At 43.2% G+C, this 11547-nt stretch overlaps 1 protein-coding gene across 39 annotated transcripts in view; it reads left to right on the top strand.

Annotated features, from left to right (window-relative positions):
* The window catches only part of PCBP2 (poly(rC) binding protein 2), a 27467-nt gene extending 17747 nt beyond the window's left edge, over nucleotides 1–9720 (top strand). For 22 of the 39 annotated variants that reach the window (XM_017850977.1, XM_017850976.1, XM_017850972.1 and 19 more), the window contains 2 exons: nucleotides 1766–1935; nucleotides 5310–7094. In XM_017850977.1, the coding sequence (XP_017706466.1) occupies nucleotides 1766–1935; nucleotides 5310–5658 (519 nt within the window). In that variant the 3' untranslated portion in view covers nucleotides 5659–7094. Of the gene's footprint in view, nucleotides 1–1765; nucleotides 1936–5309; nucleotides 7095–9501 lie in introns of those variants that run through there. The other 17 variants (XM_017850996.1, XM_017850995.1, XM_017850991.1 and 14 more) reach the window with 1 other exon arrangement.
* The last annotated feature ends 1827 nt before the right edge of the window (nucleotides 9721–11547 follow it).

The raw sequence follows: 11547 nt of genomic DNA, 5'->3' as shown, positions 1-11547 counted from the left end.
CTCATTGCAACCTCTGCCTCCTGGGTTCAGGTGATTCTCCTGCCTCAGCCTCCCGAGTAGCTGGGACTACAGGCGTGTGCCACCATGTCCAGCTGTTTTTTGTATTTTTTTAATTAGAGATGGGGTCTCTCCATGTTGGTCAGGCTGATCTTGAACTCCTGACCTCCAGCGATCCCCCCTTCAGCCTCCCAAAGCATTGGGATTACAGGCGTCAGCCACTGTGTCCAGCCCGCCTTTGTTTTTTATAGAAGCTAAAGCCTTATCCTTAGAAAACGTAGTGGTTTTCGGCCGGGTGCAGTGGCTCATGCCTATAATCCCAGCACTTTTGGGAGGCCGAGGCAAGTGGGTCATGAGATCAGGAGACAGGCCTGACCAACGTGGTGAAACCCTGTTTCTGCTAAACATACAAGAATTAGCCAGGCATGCACACACCTGTAATCCCACTACTCAGAAGGATGAGACAGGAGAATCACTTGAACCTGGGAGGCAGAGGTTGTAGTGAGCTGAGATCGTGCCACTGTACTCTAGCCTGGGCAACAGAGCAAGACTCTGTATCAAAAAAAAAAAAAACGAGAAAAAAAAAAAGATGTGGTGGCTTTCTTTTGACACAGGGTCTCCCTCTATTGCCCAGGCTGGAGCAAGAGAGGCATGATCCTGACTCACTGCAGCCTTGGAATTCCAGGCTTAAGAGATCCTCCCATCTCAGCCTCCTAAGTACCTGGGACCACAGGTGCATGCCGCTATGCCTGGGTAGCTATTTTTGTATTTTTTTGTAAAGATGGAGTTTCACCGTGAAACTCCTGAGCGCAAGTGATTGACCCGCCTCAGCCTAAAGACATGAGTCACTGTCCCCCACCACAGTGTAGTGGTTCATGAACTTGAGATCTGTGCTATCCAAGGTCATATTGTTTACAGTATTAGTGCAAATGTTGACCTTTTTTTTTTTTTCCTCCACCTTTTCCCAAGGCAAAAACACCTTAGGAATTGGCCAGAATTCTTGTCAAGGTGGTAATTACGGCAGGATGACTTGAAGCATCTTTGCTGCCAGAAACAATGTATTTCTACCTTTATCTATTTCTAGCTGTCTAAATTTATTCTTGTTTTGGCTCTGGTTTATTTTGTTTTTGGAATTAATACTCTGAGGACAGAAATAATGAAGAGCTAATACTTGGACCTAAGAGTGAGTTGGCTCAGAACTGGCTCTCACCATGGTACGACTGAAGAATGGGTCAAAAGTTGAGTTTTTTGATCAAAAGTGTACAGATAAAGGGTGTAGGATGAAGTTGGGCAGGGCGGTATACACCTGTAATCCCAGGTACAGGGAGTACAGAGATACAGAAGCTGAGGTTCGAAGATGGCTTCAACCATGGAGTTTGAAACTAGCCTGAGCAACATAGCGAGACCCTGTTTCTATTTTTTTTTTTTTTTAAAGGCCAGGCGCGGTGGCTCGCACCTGTAATCCCAGTACTTAGGGAGGCTGAGGCGGGTGGATCACAAGGTCAAGAGATCGAGACCATCCTGGCCAACATGGTGAAACCCCATCTCTACTAAAAATACAAAAGTAGGCTGGGCATGATGGCATGCGCCTTTAGTCCTGCTGAGGCAGGAGAATTGCTCAACTCCAGGAGACTGAAGTTGCAGTGAGGTGAAGTCAGACCACTGCACTCCAGCCTGGCCACAGTTGTAGGAGCTAGAGGGTGGGGGTGGGATTCTTGGACCTAGCCATGCAACTCTAATTTGTTGTGCCTTGTTTTTCTCCCTTAAGTTGATTGGCTGCATAATCGGGCGTCAAGGCGCCAAAATCAATGAGATCCGTCAGATGTCTGGGGCGCAGATCAAAATTGCGAACCCAGTGGAAGGATCTACTGATAGGCAGGTTACCATCACTGGATCTGCTGCCAGTATTAGCCTGGCTCAATATCTAATCAATGTCAGGTAAGATTGCCCTACCTTTTGTCTTTCTTACGCCAACACAGTAATGTGTGTGTTAGGGAGAGCTGCAGTATGTTATTAAATGTGGGATTACATGGGCAATCCGTAAAGATGGCCAAAAATTTTGTTTTTTTGGTAGCCCTACTTTGAGTGTAGCAGAAAAAGTAAACAAATTGCAATAAGTTTGCAAGGGGTTGGAGAATAGGGAGCACAGATTGCCCGCATTTAACTTGATGATATGGGAAGAGGCAAGAGTGGCCCATGTCTTCAATAATAAGAGTTCTCTGGCTAGAGCACTCACAAAATCAATTGTGGGTCTCTTGTTCTACATAGCATATAGACTACTGTTTCTTCCACTGATTTGATTTGGAGTCCAAAGCACCCTTAATTGTAATAAGGACAATGGAGTAATAGGACAACAAGGCAGTTTCTTGGAGGCAGCAATTACCATTTGTTCCGGAAACACCCATTTTTCTCAAATTGCACGTGTTTTATTCAGAGCTTGTGGGAATGTGGGAAGCACAGGTATTGGAATGTTTTGGAAGTGTGAAGTGTGTTTTCTATCTCACCCCACCCCCAATCTCATCCCTTAATGACTTCCTGAGGGTTTTATTTCCCTTATCCATGGCTAGGTAATGTTACTACTCTGAGAATTTGAGGACACTGTTCACAGTCAAATGGGATCCTACAGTCATTTATATTACTTGCTTTCTCAACTCATATGCTGAAGTCACACCCTTAATTGCTTATTAATATTTTTAAAGCATTGTTAGCCCTGAAGCCCTTAGGTCTCTTTTAATGGGGAGTGTTGTCTAGTTATCATTTACTTTTCTTACAAGTGTTTGGTCTCTTTGTCATAAAAGTTTTATATGAGTTCCTGAATCTAGTACAGGGGAAAGGAATTCCTATGAGGTCTGTATTGTTGTGCTTGTACTGACCATGTTTGTATGCCATGGTTATTTAGTGCTAGCTAAGAACATACCATTTCCCCAGTAGCAGTCTTTTGCTTTAAGTCTCTTCATTTCTTTAGGTGCTGCTACTCTCTGTGTAGAAAAGCTTTCCCATTCCTCGATTTGTTTTCTTGTCCACCCACCAAGCACACTAGGTTCTTAATGTTGAGAATGAAATGGTAGTAGTAGACTTTTACACCAAGGTTGTTTGCAAAGAGGTCTTTTTCTTTTTTAGAGAGAGGGTTTCACCTTGTTGGTCAGGCTTGTCTCTGACTCCTGACCTCAAGTGATTTGCCTCCCCAAGTTCTGGGATTACAAGAATTGTTTTTCTTTTTTTTTGAGACAGAGTCTTGCCCTTGTCACCAGGCTGCAATGACTCAATCTTGGCTCACTGCAACCTCTACCTCCTGGGTTCAAGTGATTCCCCTGCCTCAGCCTCCCAGGTAACTGGGACTACAGGCACGCGCCCTCACGTCCAGCTAGTTTTTGTATTTTTATTTATTTATTTTATTTATTTATTTTTTTCCTGAGACGGAGTCTCGCTCTGTCGCCCAGGCTGGAGTGCAGTGGCCGGATCTCAGCTCACTGCAAGCTCCGCCTCCCGGGTTCACGCCATTCTCCTGCCTCAGCCTCCCGAGTAGCTGGGACTACAGGCGCCTGCCACCTCGCCCGGCTAGTTTTTTAGTATTTTTTAGTAGAGACGGGGTTTCACTGTGTTAGCCAGGATGGTCTCGATCTCCTGACCTCGTGATCCACCCGTCTCGGCCTCCCAAAGTGCTGGGATTACAGGCTTGAGCCACCGCGCCCGGCCGTTTTTGTATTTTTAGTAGAGACGGAGTTTCACCATGTTGACCAGGATGGTCTCAATCTCTTGACCTCATCATCTGCCCGCCTTGGCCTCCCTAAGTGCTGGGATTACAGTTGTGAGCCACTGCGCCCGGCTTTTCTTGTTTGTAATTAGGATTTTGGAGGGCAAGAATTTTTTGGTTTTTAGTGGCAAGAATCATGTTTTTGAAAGGTGGAGTTTGTTTTGTTCTTTCGGTAGGCTTGCCCTTCATGTAATTTAAATTGTGACTGTTTAAATGTGACCTGCTTGTCTAGCCCCTGCAATAGGTCAGTGGCTACATTTCAGGAAGCAGAATTCTCTTGGTAGAGTCGCTCTTTTCAGGATCATTGTTACTGAATAGCAATCGAGTATCATTGAAGCCTTGGATTAGGGTCAAAGTTTCATCTAACACCAAAGCAAAGACTGCATGCACAAAGCTTATTCTTTCCATTCTTTGGTGCAGTTTAAATGTAGAAGTCAAAAGGTTTTTTTGTTTTGTTTTGTTTCATTTTTTTAAGGTGAGAAGGATTTCACTGGAGTTTGGGCCTTTTCTCCTGTCTCTTGATTTTTCATGGTGGCAGTCTGGGTCCTTTTATATAGTTAGTGGACTTCTGTATCCCTCCCTCTCCTTTATGGATTGCGGCTGTCTTTGGACATAGGTAACAAAATTAGGTTTTAAGAGGAACCTTTTTGCTCTTGAAGACTTAGCCTTGTGGGCTTAATTGTCCAGGCAAACTTCCCAAATATATGTGGTTCTGGCTTAGACACATACAGGCATTTGGGAGACACATATCCTTACTGTTCTGTGGAGCTTATTTTGGGAGTAGAAGCAGCAGCATTTTGCTTTTAAGTATGAATTTTTAGGTGATACTTGAGTTTCTCTTTTCCACTTCTGAAAGGTCCACATTAAAAGTATGATCGGTCAAAAACAACTTTTTATATCACCTCCCACCAGAAAAGCTTCCCTAGTTCTTATCTACACTTCTGTTCTCAGCATTTTTCTTTGAAAATGCTACATTCTTTGAAATTTGAAATTAGTCAGTGACCTACTTTGGACTCTTGTCTCTTTCTACCCTAATATTGGTTTATTTGCTGTGGAAATATAAGCAGACTTTAATACTACAGCTGGAAGGATTTTTAAAAAATTCTGCTTTATGAATATTCAAAGCTTCACAAGTAATTACGGGATAATTGATTTTCTGTTAGAATAGGAAATTGACATTTGATTAGAGGAAACATTTCTTCCTTGTTGGGTGATTGATGAGTATCTTTTTTCTACCTGAAATCATTCCTTCAACATCTGGGTTGGGTCAGTGTGTCAGATACATGGAAGTATGTGCCCTATGTTTTCTTTTCTCTGTCAGCTTTTTCTTCCCCATAGCAGTTTTTAAGTAGCTCTGTGGAATGGAAGTATACATATTTAGAGGGTGGGACACAGGCTAAAAGAAAGCTTGTCACAAGTTGACACTAGGTCTTCCTAATTGTCAACCAGAGGCACTTACTGATATAACTGAAGCAGTTTTTGTCCTGTACTTATTCCCTTTTGTGGTCTTCCCTTCCACCCACCCTTTTTTTTTTGTTCCTTTTTTCCTCTGTTACAGTTTAGAAAACGCTAAACCCTCCTCCCAGGCAGCCTCCGTCACGATCCCTGATCACCTCAGCATCAACCTCTCTCAACCCTCCACCCCTTCTTCTTCTTCCTCCTCCACCACCACCCCCTCGCTCGCCACAGCGGGGACCTCCGACGCACCCTCCAGCCTCCCCAACCCTCTTCCGACCGCCCCTTGTGTCTCCAGTCTGCTTGGCATGAAACCCATCCCTCTCCTGGCTCTAAATGTTGTGTCTGCTGCTAAGGGTACCGGGGCTTCAGCTACCACCACCACCACCTCTGCCGTGCCATGTGTAACTAACAAACTGAAAGGCGAGAAACAGAGATTCTCTCCCTACTGATTGCATATCTTGAGGCACCTCCTCCAGTATTATTTGGTTCATTTTGTTTTCATTTGTTAACATTGGTGAGAATGAAACTATTGTGAGCTTGTTACCCTTTCTTTTTACTACTTTGGGGTATAACTGGGTGGGGGTGGGGGGAGTGGTAACCCTTGTTTAGGTTTAGGCCATTTCAGCTGAGTGCCTGTTTCAGGGTCTGACTTGAATTCTTTATCTAGAGCCACAGTTTTCTCTTCTTTCTTGTTTGTTACTCTTCTTTGTAGCTTTATTCTGCCTTGCAATATAACAATGTGTTAGGCTCTGTGTTAATGAATAAAAGCTGCTTCGTTAACCTTTTTTTTTTTTTTTTAATAATTATTTAATGGTTAAGCTATCAGCACGCCTTCTTGGCCATATTTGTGTTTCTAGCTGTAATAAAGTTGGCGCAGTAAGAACCTTAGTACACTGTGTGCTGTGAAGGGTTAAAGGGTTGGGGGCTTGTGACCTGTGGCTGTTCAACTAGGAAGCCTGTATGACTGACATGGGCTTTTTGAATCCCAAGTGAATTTTATAGTCCTTTGTCAATATTCCCACAAAGAGATAAAAGCCTGCGGCAGTTTAGATCCTGAGGGTCCTCTGTAATTGGCAACAAGCTTCACTAATGAGGAAGTTTGTCTGACTTCTCAGATGGCCTTACCTTGCCAGCACAGCGGCTAACAAGGTGTTCATCCCAGGATTCCTCTGGTGAATGGTTACCGTGAGGGATCTCTTCCAAGTCATACATTAAAAGAACGTACTTCTTTACCCAGAATGAAGGGGAGGAGCAAAGTGGGATAAGTCTAATAAAATTAGGCAGCTTCTGTCTGCATTCCTCTAAATTACCATTATGCCTCTTTCTGTGACATTAGGGTATATCTCAGCCAACCCGTGACATTATCCACAACTTGACATGATGCCATCCACTCATCCTAAACCAACTTTGTTAACCAAGTTTCTTTACCCTTTTTTCTATTCCTTGCTGTATCCTTTCTCCTCCCCACCAACACTATCACAAGTAGGAAGTGACATGCTTAGATTTGGAAGGAACCTTAAGGATCAACTAATCTGTAACACATTGATCCCTTCATTTTACAGATTAAAAAATAGAGGCCCTAAGGTAATTTAAATTCATAGGTTATGAGTGACTAGCCAGGACTAACAACTTAAGCTTTACTTTTACTCATATCATACTAACTTCCCTGAAACCTTGTTCATTTTCTTATGCTAAGATGGGTACAGGCCTCTCATAAAACACAAATGTACTTACATAGTGGCATAAGGCCTCTGATAGCCTTCCATTCAACCAGAGTACACATTGCCACAGTGCTGAAAGTATAATGCTCTTCCCAGGGCATTAGAGAACTCAGTGTAGAGATACTTCCCCTGATGACTTTTTCCCAGCATCCCCATTGGCTGACCAAAAAAAAAAAAAAGCTGTTAGTATTCCAATATATTGTCTCATTCTCTGATGTTATTGTGGCCCCTCCATCCCAGATTGGGCCTATGAAGAAGTGTTACACGTCCCAAGTATGCATAAAGGATTAGATGGCCAAACCTGTCCAGTTAAGAGTTTTATTTAGTTGCTCCTTTATCATGTGGTCCAGCTCTCTCCCTTGCTAAGCTCTCTCCTGTAGTTAGGCCTTAATTGTGCTGATACCATCTCCCCCCAGGGACCTGGTTTTGTTTATGTAGTTCTTGATTGGAAAGCCTCTTAATCTAATGGCTATTCCCCAAGGAAGGATTCCACATGTTTAAGGGACTAGCTACCATCAGTACCTCCAAAAGACCTTAGTTTTAATTTTTTTTCAAGCTCAGAGCTCCCCCATGTGGTCTTCTATCCTAGAATACTTGACTCAGTATTTCATAGCATTTCTCCTTGCCTCACCTCCCCTACTCCAGCAAATCCCTATTTGGGCTTGATACACATTCAGGACATTTCTTTTAGAGCTCTGGTGGGGCCAGAGTGCTACCACCAATTTTTATAAAATTAAATTTTTAGGTCCTAGGTCTAATGGTATCTAGCAGTTGCTTTCTTAGACCTTCAGTTCTTACTGAACCCTTTAATTCACGGCTATTGTTTACCTTTCCGTAGATCATTGTGTTTTGAAATAGCACGAGTCTTACCCCCCTTTTAAGAACTAAATATTCCCTTAATGCTGAGGTGGAGAAACCATTTCTGACTAAAAATAAATAGTTTGTAGTCGAAGGACTTAACATTTTTTGGCCCTTGCTTTTCTACCCAGCTTTTGGCTTTGCATTGTTGTGGAAGGGATACAGATGGTGAATTACCAGTCATGTTTTCATGACATATCACAAATATTTTGTGCCAATTTAAAATCTTATGAAATAACTTCATGAACTGAAATGAAGTCTTATACATTTGGTTCTATTCAAAATGAGAGCTGCCTGCCTGTCTTGCTGCCTGCCTATCTACCTACCAATGAAGCATACCGAGTACTTGAATACCTTTCCCTGAAAGCCCTAAATTGGATTCCAGGACCTTAAATGACCATCTCTTTGAAACAGAAAGGCATTGTAGCCAGGTATGTTTAGATGGAGGATATGGCTTGACAAGATCTAGGAGCTTGTAGAGTGAGCTACAGAGTTAAAACAAATTATTTTGTACGCTACTTTTAAGTCCGCCGGGCGCAGTCGCTCATGCCTATAATCCTAGCACTTTGGGAGGCCAAGACAAGTGGATCACCTGAGATCAGAAGTTTGAGACCAGCCTGGCCAACATGGTGAAACTCCGTCTCTACTGAAAATACAAAAGTTAGCTGGGCATGGTGACAGCTGCGTGGAATCGCAGCTACTCAGGAGACTGAGGCAGGAGAATCGCTAGAACACGCGAGGTGGAGGTTGCAGTGAGTTGAGATTGTGCCATTGCACTCCAGCCTGAGTGACGAGTGAAACTTGGTCTAAAAAAAAAAAAAAAAAAAACCAATAAGGCCGGGCGCAGTGGCTCATGCCTGTAATAATCCCAACACTTTGGGAGGCCGAGGCAGGTGGATCACCTAAGGTCAGGAGTTTGAGACCAGCCTGGGCAACACGTTGAAGCCTGGTCTCGACTAGCTGGGAGCGGTGGTGGCTGTCTATAATCCCAGCTATCGGGTGGAGGCTAAGGCAGGAGAATTGCTTGAGGGCGGAAGTTGCAGTGAGCCAAGATCACGCCACTGCATTCTAGCCTGAGTGACAGAGCTAGACTCTGTCTCAAAAAAAAAATCAATTAATTAATTTAAATAAATAAATTTGAGTATAATTCTTGACCCATAGTTATTCTTTTTACATCTCTTTTTAACATCTCTTTACCTTTAAAACTGTGTTACCTCATACCCTACACATTGATAGAACTTCAGGGTTTTAAAGTAAAGGCCTTGAGTTGTCTCAGCATTAAACCCTTGAGACTACTCTCAGATGACTGTTTCTTTCCTAAACTGGTATTCTGTCAGCTGTTTGGGAGGAGCCACAGTGAGCTCAGCAATAAAGAAACATTGCTTCTGTGTATTGTGAGCACTCTTTAGAGGGGCCTGTTTCCAGAAAGTATGCTCCTTGGTTAGCCCACCATGGAGGTGGAACTAAGAATATAGTTTGAGGGACATTTGATAACCAAGGGCTGTTTCCCTTGGTTCTGAGGTAATAGACCTCCACATGCTTGGATTGCAAGGATTAAAGGATTATGGTACTGGTAAATTTAAGAAACCTTAAAAATGTCTCCCTTGGTACTCCAGCACTGATTATTTACTCTTCACATTTCATGGACCAGGTAGAGATGAAGTGCAGCTGGGCACTGGGGAAACTAACTGAGTTCTTGTTTCTGTGTTACAGGCTTTCCTCGGAGACGGGTGGCATGGGGAGCAGCTAGAACAATGCAGATTCATCCATAATCCCTTTCTGCTGTTCACCACCACCCATGATCCATCTGTGTAGTTTCTGAACAGTCAGCGATTCCAGGTTTTAAATAGTTTGTAAATTTTCAGTTTCTACACACTTTATCATCCACTCGTGATTTTTTAATTAAAGCGTTTTAATTCCTTTCTCTGTTCAGCTGTTGATGCTGAGATCCATATTTAGTTTTATAAGCTCCTGTTTTTTTTTTTTTTTTTTTTTTTTTTTTTTTTTTTTTGTTTTTTTGGTTTTGTTTTGTTTTTTGGCTCATGATTTTTCCTGTTTGTCATGGAAGTAAGAGATGGAATATTAATACATTTATTTAGTTCTGTAGTCGATTGTTTCAAAAAAATAAAAGATGGACTGGAGCTTTCATTGTGGAATAGAAACGGATGATGCCACAGTGATTCATGTGGGTTTTATTCCTCTTGTCTTGCTGTTATTTTTGTACCTTTTATCCCTCAAAGGACCCTTCTTGGGTTTTTAATAGAAGCCTTTATTCCGGTTAAGATGTTTTCTTCTATTTTACCACTTCCATCTTTTTTTTGTGGCCCTTGATCCTGTTTTTCCCTGACTTCATGCTTGGTTGGCCCTTATAAAACTTGTGTCCAAAAGATGGAGGATTAGACTTTCCTAGGACTTACCTGTCCTACAAGCAGGCAAGCACTTCCACTTGGGGGTGGGGGAAAGGAATGACACATGACATACATGGCATACACATTAAGCAGTTGGTCATATGTCTGACTGGGTTCCAGTTTTTTGGGAATGTTGGTCCCCTTGTTCAGGCTTGCATATTTTAAACTAAAAATTTCAGTGTATTTTTAGTAACTTCATTTATAGTTCTCCATAACGAGTTAGAAGGATGTACCTGCTACCATTTATTCCTGTAATTTTAGAAAGTTGGGGCTTGACATTATACTCAATTTAGTGAGAATAGATGCAAAAAAGTGGAGGGGCAGGAGAACTTGTCCAGGCACCTTAGATGAAGTCCGGAGCCCAAGGCTTTATCTTAACCATGTATGGTACCCCATTCATTCATCAAGAAAACCCTCAACAGCTGGGCCTGCATGGAGTGGTTATATTTCAAGGTTTTTCACAGGGGTTACAGTAGGACAGTCCCCACCCCAATCAGGCACCAGGAAGAAAGTAGGGACTTAAACAGCACCCCAGTTCTTCAGCCTGAGCCATCACATGCTATCAGTCTCCTAACCTCCCCCTGGACCCTAAGACAGGGCTTGGGCAGAGAAGATCAATGGAGGAACAAAAAGATGAGTTACATTGCCACCTGAGAAACCTCAGAGGGGAGGACCCAGCCTTAGTCTCCCTTCTCCCAAGTGCAAAATGTGTAAACAGAGTAAAACGGAACAGAAAAGTGCAGTCTAAGTGGTTTTCTCTCCTGCCCCTCCCACCCTTCCCTCCCTCCGCCCCCATTCTTTGGGGATAAAGAATATAAAGACAACCCTGGCTTTTCTATTGCCTTGTTGCTTGCTGAATATAAGGAATGGGGTGGGGCAGGAAGGGGCCAGTTTGCCCTTAGGCACAGCTCTGCGGCTGTGCCTCATTCATTTCCACAGCTGCCAGTGTCCCTAGAATATCAGGTGAATTGGTCAGGGGATCAGTCTCCCTCGGCCTGACTTACGGCTGGGACAGCCCCATCTTTCTGTTGATTATGTGGCGCATATATATATATGTATATANTGCCCCTCCCACCCTTCCCTCCCTCCGCCCCCATTCTTTGGGGATAAAGAATATAAAGACAACCCTGGCTTTTCTATTGCCTTGTTGCTTGCTGAATATAAGGAATGGGGTGGGGCAGGAAGGGGCCAGTTTGCCCTTAGGCACAGCTCTGCGGCTGTGCCTCATTCATTTCCACAGCTGCCAGTGTCCCTAGAATATCAGGTGAATTGGTCAGGGGATCAGTCTCCCTCGGCCTGACTTACGGCTGGGACAGCCCCATCTTTCTGTTGATTATGTGGCGCATATATA

Source organism: Rhinopithecus bieti, unplaced genomic scaffold, assembly GCF_001698545.2.
Source record: "Rhinopithecus bieti isolate Rb0 unplaced genomic scaffold, ASM169854v2 scaffold_33474, whole genome shotgun sequence".
In the NCBI taxonomy this organism is placed as follows: domain Eukaryota; kingdom Metazoa; phylum Chordata; class Mammalia; order Primates; family Cercopithecidae; genus Rhinopithecus; species Rhinopithecus bieti.
This window is presented reverse-complemented; position numbering and strand designations above follow the sequence as displayed.